The sequence below is a fragment of the Dermacentor andersoni genome, chromosome 8, assembly GCF_023375885.2.
Source record: "Dermacentor andersoni chromosome 8, qqDerAnde1_hic_scaffold, whole genome shotgun sequence".
Lineage (NCBI taxonomy): Eukaryota > Metazoa > Arthropoda > Arachnida > Ixodida > Ixodidae > Dermacentor > Dermacentor andersoni.
Window position 1 is genome coordinate 93,781,821 of NC_092821.1, and position 13,739 is coordinate 93,795,559.

The window sequence follows — 13,739 nt, forward strand, 5'->3', positions numbered from 1 at the left end:
TCCCCCTTATCTGTCCCTCTCCGGATGAAATATATTGCGCCGGCGACTGTCGCTTGCGACGCCGCGCTGTCGCGACGTGTTCGGCCTATACACGTGTTTCCAAACGGGAAGCTGTGAGGACTCTCCCGCCAAGCGGCGTCAACGTCTCCGCGTGCCGCTGTGCTTCCAACCGTTAAGCTTCTTTCTCATCTTTCCGCTGTGTCGGGAATTATGAGAAGAATGCGGCATCGACAGTATGAGCTCGCAGACGTCATGATGGCTGGCGCTATAGCTAGCTTTCCGGTGTTTTACACGAGTCATATTTTTTTTCTTGGAGGTCTGTTTTTTTCCTCCTCGTTTTATACAGTTACATCAGCCGAGGGAAACAGGATCGGCGGTTCTTGCCGTCCCCAGGGCGATGCAATCTCTGCGCGATCAATTAGCGGTCGCATACCGGCGGTGGTTGTTCGCATGTACGGTAACTAGCACCGTGCAGAATGATTCTTTTTTTTCTGTTTTCTCAATGTTCAAAACAGACGCCAAAAGACAGGCTACATTCCACCGGGGCTTTACGTTCGAACACGTGACCCGCGTCCGTATCATAAACTTCATGGTATAGCGATGAAAACATGTTTACGCGCAGGCACATCGCGGGCCTCTGCGCAGTCTCACTGGCGTGGTCGCTATAGCGTTTCGGCGCTTGCTCTACGATAGGCCTTCATTTGCTGGGAACCACGTGGTGTACAGAGAGAAGGGGGCACCTCGTTACTTTGGTCGCAGCCGCCAAAGGCTTCCAGCGTCGTGTGCCCGCGCGGTCAACGCTTGGGACTGGCCCTGTGTGCAATGGCTATCCCGCTTCTTGCGTCATGCGTCTTGCAAGGGCGTCGCGTATGCGCGAATCGCGCGCATTGCTGAAATATACCCGAGTCTCTATAGCCGACCGGTGGTGCCAAGCATCCGGCGACTGCTTGACTGGATGCCATGAGCGCGCGTTTGCAGTAAAAGGCGGGGGTGTTTGTTCAAGGCGCGCAAACAATTGACAGCATGCGTGTTTTCTACAGCGAAGCTGCTATTGTGACTGCGACCGCTCAGAATCGTTATATGACAATCTTCACGGGTTTACAAAAAAAAACAATAAGTCACTAAGAAAGTCTATATTTTGAGGAAGTGTGGGGCTTGTTAAGTGGAATAAGCTGGCAGATTTTGAAATGTCTCTGTCAGCTAGGATTTAAATGAAAATAGCTAAATCCTCGTTCTTGGCCCATGTAGAGACGTTATATGAAACGTTTAAAAATTTTTATTTCTTCTGTGGGCTGACCTTAAATGGCAGAAGTTTCATATATTGAACATACGGGGTCCATTCTATGGGTGGCATTTGCCGACAGTTTGAAGTGTCTAGGGTGATTACTTGCTTTAAAAATACTTACTCTGTACTGATGTTCTCTGAATTCTTATGCGTTATACATAGCTTGTAGTTGCTGTTCTCCGGTCTCCTTGGCGAACTGTGCGAAGCATGGGGCTTATATTTCGTTGGATGAGGAAGCGTGTCGCGCGCGACGAATGGTAAATGTTTCGTTTCTGTAACTTATAATGACAACTTTTTTATGAAGTTACTTACTTATTGAAGCATTCCAGAGTGTCATACTGCCGCTATTTGCTATATTTCTGAGAGTCTTAAATCAATCGCACAGGACACCGGCTTCAAATTCAGTGGAAATAGTGAGAATGTTAAGTGTAATTTGTGGGGAAACTTTGGCGCTCCTAGTACAAATAAACGCACTTTAAAGGATTACTGAACCCTCGTATCTTTTCCTTCTTTTCATGTGTTATAACAGATTTGCAGTTGGTTTCCCCAGTGCCCTCGGTAGACTAGACAAGGCACCTTGTTTATATTTCGTTAAAATAAGGGACAGGATATGGCTAATGTGTACACAAAGCTCGGAATATGGCGGTTAATTTCGGAATTTCCTATAAATTATGCGTGCAGGTGCTTCGAAAGTTTATGACTGGGTTTTAAAAGTGGAGTAAAATTTAGTCCGCGATCATGACATAGCTATATATATGCCATCAAGAGCAAACTCGGCAACAATAGGCGGACTATACCATGAAAAACATGCGTGCGAAGTTAAGTGCATGTGAAGGAAATACAGCTTTTGCAGAAAAATTCCGAAAGAAGTGTTTCCATATCGCGCGATGTCGTTATCAGGTACGTTTCCCGATGCCCGGAAAGAACTCTGCGTGACACTATCCTCTTATTTAAAAGTATGGGAGGTGTCTCATGTGCAGTGTGTCCCGAATTTTTAATGTCGCTTGCTTAATTAGGAGCGTTAGAAGTTATTCATGAACCCTCGCCTTCACAGTATTTCCATGCGTCATACGACGTTCGCCCGCTGTCCTCGGTGAACTAACGTGCCTTGTCTGCTTGGTGAAAGCAAGGACCAGGTAATGTGTAGGCAAAGGTTCAAAGCGGGTGGGTTTATTGCGGCTTTTGCAGTAAGCGCAAGCGCTGTGGAGCGTTAGGAGCTTATTTTACGAGCGGCGCAAAATTTATCCCGCTGCCCTGACGTAACTACAGACGCCGCGAACATCAAATTTATCAAATGTGCGGGAAAAGCCCTGCCGCATCAGTGTGCTAAGTTAAATGCTTGAGCATGAAATTCACCCTTTTATAAAAGAATCCTTAAACATGTGCTCGAAAGTGTTATGTGCACCGGAGACCGATATCTGGTTGGCCTCCCTGCCTTTCCTCTTTGTCTCTCTCTCTCTCTCTTTTTTACGCTGTTTCTCAGTTTCCCGAGGTAACCGCATGCTACACAAAGTTTGCACTTAACGAAAATAAGGGGCACGCTATAGGTAATGTGTACAGAAAAGTCGTAGTGTTTCGCTTGATTGCGTCACATTTCGCAATGAAGCGCTTCCGAGCATCTGTAATTAACTTTTACGAGCGGTGCAAAATTTCGCAAGCAGCCGTTGCATAACTACGGTGGCGACCAAGATCAATGTTAGCAACAATAGGAGATCTACAATGGCAAACCTACGTGCGAAGTCAAGTGCTTGTGGATCGCAAATACAGCTTCCGCAAAAAAAAAAAAATGCCTTAAGGAAGCGTTTCCAAATGTCACGCTGCTGTAATTAGCTACGTTTCACAATGCCCGGAACAGGAAATGCACGATGCTGCGATCTGAGAGGTTCGAGCTGAAGTGCCATGGCGATGTTGAATAACGGCGGCAAGCGGTCGTATTTATCACTTGTGAAATGGGTTATTCAGGCGTCATCACCTTGTCGACAGCGGCCCATCGGCTGTGAGCGTTTGGCGTTTTTTATGCACATATTTTCCGCCCGCCCTTCCGCGATACGATGTGTTGCGGCAAAACGAGAACCCACGTGGCATTGCGGAGGATCACATCGGGGACAAAAAAAAAAAAAAGGCGTATCTCTCTTATCGAGGCAAGGCTGCGGGCGCCATAACGTTTATCGTGTATCGGCCAGGCGTACACACGGGGCCCCTTCGTCCATCGAGTCGTGCGCCGTTTGCTCGTATATCGTAGACTCGTATCGAGGCATGGTCTGCATTTCAATCCGACGCTTGCGGCCATGGTCTGGCCGAGCTTTAATTCTCTCGTATACCGATATGCACACGGAGCCACGCCAACGCTCTGCACGCTCCGTCGGCCCGTTTGCCCGAAGAGTCCCGCGATCAGGCTATATGTCGGCGTGTGTGTATACCGAGGCGGCAGATTTGGATCTATGTCGGCAGCGTTTCGGCGTTGCTGAGCGTGAAGTGGGGATACTCGAGTTTGCGTGAACTCGTTTGCGGTGCGTGCTCGTTTCGTATTAATTTTTTTATATTTTTTTGTATGGTGGCGGCCGAGTTGGCAGGCAGAAGTCGAAAGCGACGCCACGCGGTTCGTTGTATGTAGTACAGTGAATTGCTGAAAGCTCAGGACCTGGGGAACTGCGCCGCTGCGCTTACACGATTAACAAATTATGGGGTTTTACGTGCGAAAACCACTTTCTGATTATGAGACACGCCGTGGTGGGTGACTCCGCAAATTTCTACCACCCGGGGTTCTTTAACGTGCACCTAAATCTAAGTACACGGGTGTTTTTGCATTTCGCCCCATCGAAACGCGGCCGCCGTGGCCGGGATTCGATCCCGCGACCTCGTGATCAGCAGCCCAACGCCATCTTTTTGTATAGAAGGGAGAAAGATGAAGGGGTAGGCGAATGGCCACTTTCATGCCGCATCCTTAAAGAACCCGTATTTGGGCTGTTACTTAAGGTTTGATTGTCATGGGCGCAGTTGTTTTCATCCAGGTTACCAGAAACGTGCGCTTTTGGAGAGTGAATCACGTGAATCATTTAACCATTTAACACGCACGAGTGCGCGGACGTACACAAACAAACAAACAAGCACGCGCGAACGGATGAACGCTTGACAGTTTTGATAGAAAACGCGCTAAAGACGAAAGGAACACATGCGACAGGACGGGCGTTTTTCGGAAAGCTGTCAAGATGAACCATTTCGACGAAATCAAGGTATTGGCGGACGCTTCATACAGGGGCAGACTATTTTCACGTTCATTAAAATATTATTGTGTGGAGTTCACAAATGCAGTGCCAAAATTGTGTGCTCTATATGAAATGTGTTCTCCCGTGTCGTTTTCCTCGTCCTTCTTTTTTTAGTTCATTTTCTTTTTCTTTGGCGTAGGTATCGCCACTTGAGAAACATTTGCCAAGGTGCGCATACAAAATGCCAGTTTGACATCGCGGGGCGTTCGCAGAAGCAACTGCATTATGGCTCACTCGCGACCTTTCTCGCGTTGTCGCAACTTCGCGGTTATTTTCGACTGGATATAGCTGCAGAGAGGACCGCGCACTTCGCAGCCCAAGGAGATTGCCACGTGGACTATGTACTTCTTCTTTCTTTTTTCTTTTTGCAGCTAAGGCGCAGTGACCTTGCGCCGATTCTCGTGCCGCAGCAGCTTCCACTTTCGCACACGTGTTTTTTGTTAGCCGACTCGCGGGGCTTTCGTGATATCGCGGTCATCCAAGGCTGTTTGCGCGTATCGACGAATAATGCGCAGATACGCTCAGCACCCGAACAGTGATGCAAGGGCGTCGGTTTGTGCTCTGGATTCGCATCGAAATAGGAATCCGCGCTGTGCGCCGTGGTATCGAGTTGCAGTCTGTGTGGTTTGGTCTTTTTCTGCGCGCATATGCTACCCGAAATGGAGTGAGTAAGTTTCGTTATATCTTTAGAGGTTAGCATACATAGCGACATTCCTGGGCTGTATCCTGCAAGAATGCCTTGGTGGGGCGCAGCTGAGCAGGTGTTTTACCTGTCGCGTAGGTGTAGTGGTCGCCTGCATGCGTGCGACAGCTGCGCCCGCCTTTCCTTTGTCACTGTGAACGACCTTTCCGTGCAAGTCTCCGTTGCGACTACGCGCTCGCTTCGGCGCGCCCATAGAAAGGAGCTGTTCACGTCGCCAGATAGACTGGGACATTGGTCCTGACCGTCATAATCCCTGAGGAGTTTTAAACGGGTTGCTCGCCTTTCTGGATGACTTGGGGATGTTGTGGTAGACTTCGAGAGATTTCGCGTTTGTCTGCGCGCTTTATTTTATCGCGCGTCTTTTTTTCTGTCATCTTCCATTCTTTTTACTTCTTAACCGCGCACAGGGTAGCCAGCCGGCCTTCCTGTCCTTCCCTCTCTGTTTTCTCCCTCTCACTAACATAGGGGTATGCATATCATCAGGGAAAATCTGGAAAATGTGACATTTCCAGGAGATTTGTCTGTTCTCGTGAATTCAGGCAAAGAGCGGGGTATTGGTTGCTTTGTAACGAAGAAATTGCTGCCTACATTGACTATGGCGCTGTTAGTAGTGGTACGCTAGAAGAAAGCGAGTTTTACGACTCGACCTACTCAATCGGCAAATGAAAATGTAGCTATTGCAGATTTTCAGAGTGTAGGCTTGGCCGGGTGGTTGGAATATCATGACAGAAAATTCTGATAACGAGTTCCACCCGATTTACAGCTTACTTGTTGCAGTTGTTGAAAATTATGGGCTGGAAGAGTAATTTGGCTTGCTACAAACCACTATTCTTCTCTGGCGCCTTAATCGTCGGCGTCATAGAGGCCTATAGGAGTTTGTATGGAATTACTGCCTCGGGAAACCAGAAAAATATTGGGGAAATTGAAAGTGTCAAGCCATGTTAGACGCCGCAATATATTTGCCTACATTTTGCGCACAGCGTCCGGATACTGTATTACGCGCTTCATCAAGCGTACACGAAATCCAGTGCTTGTGTGGATATCGATAATACGATTTAGTATTTCTCGATTTCTGCATATAAGGGCTGCGCAACACGCTAGATCAAGCTTTTTCTATGGTGAGAGCCCGCAGATAATAGGCTCAAGAGCGGCTAACGCTGTTTTATGCAGGATGAATAACCGAAGCGTAAAGTTTAATCTGTGCCACCGAGTAGAGCATATATGAATAGAGTATACGAAGACAGAGCATGTGAAAGTCAAGAAAGGAAATCCGAGAGTGATTACTGCCCTGACCCCGACAATAGTGTCTGTTCGTTCATTTTTTTTTTTTTCGCCTGCTTCCTTCGAACGTAATTTGTGACCTTTCGGAAAGCCCACTTTCATAAGTACTGCATGCATTGACTGTATAGTAGGTATAGACACAGTTTATATCTCGTTAAAAATGTTTCCGTTGAATTTTGCGCACCTCATGCATGAAATATCGCGGAAGGCGAATGTGCGCGTGTAACCACGGAGGGAGCGAAGTGGCGAACGCATATATGTGTCGTTGACTTTCGCGCTGCCTTTGCATTTGCAAATGAACAAGCATTACCTTGTGCAACCTTCGGCGCCGTCGCGTTTTGCGCTAATTTGATTAGGTGAGCAAAATCCCATCTTCGTAACGATTATTAACTTTTCACGGATTGGTGTGTGAGTGGATTGGTGTGCCACATTTGGTGTGGTGGTTGTGTGGATTGGTGTGCCACATGTAGAAATAAACCGTGATATATAAAGACGAAGGGCATCTAAGGCAGTTTTGCGTGAGCCAAACCAGCGAATCATAAAGCCTAATAATTTATGTTGCTTTTTTATCTAAGTGCGCTGGCTTCGCCGCGTTCGTGCCAGCTTAGGTTTTACTCATTTTTCTTTCGCACTTTTGGGAGTTTCTTCTCGTTCTTAAGACGCCTTCAGTGTTCTGTCCTTTCCTTTCTTTTCATCCCTCAACGCCTATTCCCTCCGCGTGCGGTAGAAAACCGGGCGTACGTGCCTTAGGTTTACTTGTCTGCCTATGGAGGCCTGAAGTGAACAGTGGTCGAACAAGGGACGTGCCAACATCTTGACAAAGGGGCATTTTTTTCGTGGACAAGGTAAGCCCCTTGTAGAAATATTGGCCGCAGCCCGAGACAGCTGATCATTCATGATCATATTCATGATAAGAAAAAATAAAGGGCGTGTGAACGAACGAACGAATGAATGAATGTTTATGGAAAAAAAAAAGGATGGCTCGTGGCCTGCCCACAGGTGCTTTTATTATTGTTGTATATGGCTGGTCTGGATGGGCGTATATGTTCATTGTGAGTAAGCTGAGTGTCGAAGTGAGCAGGCTACATTGTTTTAGTCTCCTCCTGAACGTTCGGACAAGGGGAAAAAGAATAAAAGGAAATGGAGAAAGCGAGCGAGACTACGATGATTAGAAATCAGGAATAGATGCGCATGAATAAAAAAAAAAAAAGCTGGAAACCGTTTTTCAGATTGGAGGGGGGGGTAGAAATGAGGGGCTTAAAGACATATGCGCATTGTAACTAAGCGAAACTTTCGCTACGATGAGTTAAAATGAGAAGCTCGCTCTGCACATAAAGCAACCGCAGCTATATGCAGATGCTACCGTCATCCGCCACGGTGTGCTCGGGCAGCCCGTGAACATGCCGTGGATGTACAACGGGCCCACTCTCCGAAGACACCGCGTCAAGGAAAAGACACCGGCGCTACGAGTGTTGGATCGTACAAATGTTTTACGGATCCAGACGCCAAGACTACCACCGGATCACACCTATACCGAGGCGCAGTACACTGTAGTGTTCATTGTTATCATCGTACGTGCTTCGTGTACGTACGGTACGTGTCGCCTTGAAATGCTACGAGCTGCGCCGGCGTGCCTTTCCACAGGACGTGGTCGTCCGCCTCGAGTATATTGTACGGCGAGCAATTCGGCGCTGCCATGATGGAACACGCGCGAGCTTACGCGGTGCATTGCGTGCCCCATACGCCGAAACTGCCGTGGGCTTCCTGTCCGCTGCAGGCCGCTCGTGTAATCCTTACAGCAGCCTTTCTTGGAAGTGTAAAGCAAAAGTAGTCCGTTCGTGAACCGGATCCTGTGGGCGACCTTCCCGCCGAGCCCTGCCGGCACAGTCCGTGAAGCCGCGTGCGCTTGTATCTGTGCCATGTGGAATTCTTTACTTAGATGGATGGGACGTGTTCTCGGTTATGCTCTTGTTTTTTGTACGCTTGGAAGGTGCACGGCGTAGTCCTTTCGAAAAAGAAAATGAACAATATTTTCTCGAGCTGAATTTTCTTTTTCCTTTACTCTGATATCACGGTCTCTCTCGGCACATCTCTACAGTCGTGACCAGTGCTGCCTGGTACGCAATTATGTTCGCTTCTACGGCAGGCACATCGCGTTGGAATCCTTGGGGTTTCCGAGGCGAGCGGGAGGAGGAGAGAAAGAAGGAAGGAAAGGTAGGGAAGTCAACCAGACGCATCTCCGGTTTGCTACCCTTCTTGGTTGAAGGTGATTAGGGGGTTGCGTACACGTCGGTGGCTTCGCTGCTGGACTTCGCCGACGGTCGTAATTTTTCATCGTCGCTATTATTAATGCTATGTGTGAGAACGAAGTACATTTTCATTGTGCTCATCGAAGATGCGCGTCATGCATCGTCGCGGCTTTTGGTGTATAGCGCTGCTACTATATGGTAAGATCGCCGAAAATTATGAGGGGCAAGGTTTCGAACCACGTCTGTGAAGCAGTCAAGATCCGCCTCACGGGATACTTTATGTACGCTGTACCGGTCCGCTGAAAATGTGTTACAAACGCCAATGCGGGCGCTCTTTGTAGCACCTTCGCCGCGCCGTTTCCTCTAAGCGCTTCGGAATTTTGCAACTCGGCCGTAATACATTCGTCTGCTTCTGCTAAGCGGGTTTTGGCCTCGTTAATTTCGTCGCGCTTTCTCGTTAACATGGAAGCCACGGTGCGGTAGCCGCAATATGCCACATGATCGACGTGCCTGTTGCCGAGTATAAGACAAGGGGGAAAATATGGAACATTAATCATACACCGGCCATGTCCGGCGCTGCGAAGGCCGACCGCTGTGAGGCTGCATCTAAAGCGTAGGTCGAAATAAATAATTACGAGTTGATGAAGTGAACAAGAAACAACCGCCTGCAGTTGTCTGAAATGCGAGCTACGCTCGACACTGCACGACTTGTTTGGTTGGTTCGAACGACTGCTGAATGAACACCGAGTAAGAATGTTAAGCCACATTGGTATAGACTACGCGTCTGAAATGCCAGAAACATCAATGATAGCGCGAGCAAAGACTGGGCAATCCAAAAAAGGACGTTAAAACGACACGTTTTGCTCGCAACTTCCCGAACTATAACACCTCGTGACGTCGAGAGATCCGGACAGCGTCTGCTCGCGAATGGCGAATAGATTTATCATAAGTACAGATTATGCTGCATTTCACAGGAACGAAAGGCACGGGAGTTCTCTTAATTTACCTTGAAGGAAAACGGCTGGAATATGTCCAAATTCCTCCATCCGTAACCTCTGTTGACTTACTTTCATTGCTTTTTTTGTGTAACAGTGCGTTTCAGATTTTTTAAATTACTTTATATACATTTCTTCGCTAATTGTAACTTAGACCATGCAGAAGTCAAATTGAGCAGCGCTTCCCGCGTGCTTGTAATCCCTGCATCTGATACCCCATACTAAATAAAGCCTGCGAGAAAGAGAGAAGAGAGGAAAGGCTTAAGGACGTTAACCAGAAGCGTCTCCGGTTTGCTTACCCTACATGAGGGCAAGAGGATAAAGGACAAAGAAAAAGGCATAAATAAGGCGAAGAAGTGGCGCTAGTAACGCACACTCCTGAGCTCCTGATGTCATACCAACGTATACCGACACTAGTATTCGGGCGCGAAATTCAGAGACGAACATTTTGCTCTTTCTCCGCAAATAAGCTACCGTATTCCGCCACGTAAACGTAAAATGAGTCTCGAAAAAGAAGTGCTTCGGCATATTAAGCTACCTTCGTCTACGTGGTGTCCGTTTATATAAAACGCATGCGCTTATTTTCTCCGGGATCGCGCCCGGCACTCTCACGCGGCTGACCTTGCGGCGGCCCCGCGCGGCATTCTGAACGAATCCCTCGTATCCTCTTCGCGTGCGCCAATATGTGCGCGCCATATCGCAAAGCGAAATCCGCATTCCCGGTGCTTGTGTATCGCTCGCCGACCGACGGCGTGCTTAGATTTCCCGCCTCGGACGATCCCGGTCTCTCTCGCTGGGGGTCCGTTCTTGCACAGACGGGAAACCTTGCGGAAAAGCGCGTCCGCCCGACATTAGAAATCCGCAGGACGTTCTTAAAATATCACCGCTTACGGAATACCGCAATACATTAGGGCCGGAGCGCTGGTCGCTTCGTCTTGTGATGGTATATACGCTGGACTAGGGCACAGGCAACTGAGATTGCGGCGGCCATGATTCTGCGGGTGCGAAGATGAATTTAAAAAAAAAAAGCTTTAACGTTTCTTCGTTGCTAAGCTGACTCGAACCCGCGTCTCAAGGGTTCCTAAAGCACAGCAGCCCCTGACCCTTCAACGTTACGACCGACTGTATAAGCTAGCCATAATTATCGGCGTTAGCGCTCACCAGCGTGCCACCTGTGCGATCTCGGAGGCCACGCAAAAGGATGGGGAGAGAACAGGCGCGCCGCTATATGGCGCAACGTGTCCGGAGGAAAGCGCGAGAGGGGAGCCCGGCTGTAGTACACAAGACTCATACATGACGCGCTTCGGTACGGGATACGGTGCGTCGCTACGCATCGTTTGAACGCTAACGCATTAACTCCGACAGTCATCGTGAGATGGGATACTCGTGCAAATCGAAAGCGTTCGTAACACGCCGTGGTTGAGCAAGGCGCATCACGGCATGTATGCCACCACTGTAGGCATGCATCCCTTCTTTCGGAATTACGTAATTGGTAATAGTGCACGGTCAGGCGAAGACTGTGTGTTCTCCAGGAGGCGAGATTGATGCGTCCCAGTTGCCTGCCGTATGCGCGCTGACGGCGTCTAGAGCAATTCACGTCTCGCAGAATACGAAAAATAGGAGGAGGCTGGGCTTCTGGACCCTGAATGCGCAATGGCGGGCACTGAGCGGTGGATGGTGGAGCTATAATGCGCGTGACGGACCTCCTCTCGCGGTATGTCTGCTCAGGTTCGATGGTATACTGTAACGCTGCTCAGTAGGGAAGGAGCATGCGGGTTTAGTGTGAACGAACAGCGGGAACGCTGGACACAGGGCAAGAAACAGGCTCAGTGAAGCGCTGAATTTGCAACCATTGCTTTATTGTCTTACGGTTGTGTATGCGCTTTGTTTTGTACTTATCAAGCGGAACAGCAATAAAGTGATATCTTTTATAGTTACGCGCTTAGTCGTACCCGTTTCTTGCTCTCCGGGTCCCGTCTTTCCGGAGTCCACTATAAGCTACGTATACCAAGCAGCCTATAAGTGAATAGAATGCTAAGCGCACGGAACCACTCTCCCTAAACATTCCTCGTCCATACGACTCGCGCTGGTCCTACAAGGGCTTCCCGAGCGCTCTTCTCGCCCTGTCAGTTATAAACCTACAAGTCCGATCCATCGGGATGCAGCAGCACATCCTTTTCGAGCTGTTACGCGCAGTTGGAGCGTACACGTGTTGCCAACCTAAAGAACACGCGAGATAGCTAGGGACTCTCCCTGCCAGAGCAGACCTCAATTTTTGCATCTATTAGCAGCGAAGATGTAGTTGTTTATATTTGACGACATTTATCAGGCGTTAGACTACACATTAAATAAGAATTACCGCTGATTATTCCGTGAAATGGCTGGAAGGCGGGAGGGGGAGGTTCTGCTATTTCCTTTTCTCACGCGACAGTATACATTGCTGTCCAACTCGAGGATCACCTGTATGGATGCATCAGGTATGTCCGCTCATTTGCGTGCTGTCAAGACGATGGCGAGCCGCGTTTAAAGCGCACCTTTCTTTCGACGGATTCTGAACAGGTGTGTTGCGAGCCGGGGTGGAAACGCGGGAGAAACGGTGTACCGTATAAGTCCCGCTTAGATGCGAGGCACGCCGTATGGGTGTGCCTAAAATTTGGCACCCCGATTGAAAATTCTACGCCTCTTCTTGCAACTTTCCTTTTTCACTTCAAATTGCATCAGCAGTTGGTTATTATATAGCATTTCTCTGTATCACGTGTATTAAGAAATGCGAAACGAGAGTTGGCGCCTGCCGAATGAAGCCTTCCTCCTGATATCGCACCCGAGACCTCGGCATTCGACGTAAAAGGATGAGAACAAGGAATCCTCCGACCGCTTGCACGTGGCGAGGCGGCACGAAACGGCTGAGCGCTATCGCACTCTGATCTCGGGGTGGCGCAACTCTACTAAGAGCGCGCGTTCAAGTGGCGAGGTTATAAACACACTCTAATGGCTCCATAGTGTCCCCAGCTTCCACCCTTCACCTCCCCACCCCCCTCCTCCCACCCCACTTTACGGCAGTCCTTTCTTTGCATAACTCGACCCCCTTGGGCTCGGGAGATTCACGGCGCGACGGTATATTGATTAACCAATATCCGGCCTGCTACTGCTTGCTTCAAGAGCGCCCGAACCTGCGGGATTTTATCTTGCGCATTCGGAAATGAGAAGAGGGGGAGGGGGGGGGGGATTGAGGAGTCGAGAAGTACCTCTCCGTCGTACACCGTGCGTTATTTCAGTTATGGTGAATCGAGCTGTATCTATGCTGCACAGGTCTTTACTTTTTTTTCCCTCTCTCTCTCGTTCCATAGCCGCTGTGAAATGGGTTGGTAGTTGCGTTCCTTGCATTATTATCTTTCTTTTTTTTTCGGTTAGATCATTGCCTTGTAGCTGTGATTTTGGGATAAGATTTTATTAGTTGTCATGTATTCACGTTCGTCTCGCCTGATCGATAAATTACCTACAAATCCAGATAGCGGCCTTGAAAAGACAACTTCCATTGGTGCTAAAGACACCTTTACTACTGCGGGCATATGGCGCAAAATATTGGGGACCATTTATGTAGGCACAGTGATTCGCGTTCGTTGTGCGTCACCCTTTAATTTCCCTCTCTCATGTGTAGTGCTTGCTCGGCTAAACTGGAATTAAGAAAAAAAAAAGTTATAGCGACGTTTCGGTTGCAAAACCTCCCCGACTATGCTGCCTTGTCGAAAAACACAAAAGAATTACCTTGCCTATAGTGGCATCGAACCTTGGTTTACTAACACAACAACGCCATACTCTTCACGACAAATAAATAAATAAATAAATAAATAAATAAATAAATAAATAAACAGATGGAAGAAAGAAGGAAAGAAAGGAGCCCACAACCGCCCGCATACATCACTCGCGCCAACGCCAAGTCTGAGATGGTTGGCGCGTGCG

General features: G+C 48.5%; 1 protein-coding gene across 6 annotated transcripts in view; it reads left to right on the plus strand.

Annotated features, from left to right (window-relative positions):
• The window catches only part of wake (ankyrin repeat and fibronectin type III domain containing protein wide awake), a 284,968-nt gene that overhangs the window by 228,650 nt on the left and 42,579 nt on the right, over positions 1-13,739 (plus strand). The window contains exon 1 of one of the 6 annotated variants that reach the window (XM_055069776.2): positions 4,354-5,219. The exons of 4 other annotated variants lie outside the window; for them this stretch is intronic. In XM_055069776.2, coding sequence (XP_054925751.1) covers positions 5,090-5,219 — 130 coding nt within the window. In that variant the 5' untranslated portion in view covers positions 4,354-5,089. Of the gene's footprint in view, positions 1-4,353; positions 5,220-13,739 lie in introns of those variants that run through there. One more of the 6 variants, XM_055069775.2, reaches the window with a different exon arrangement.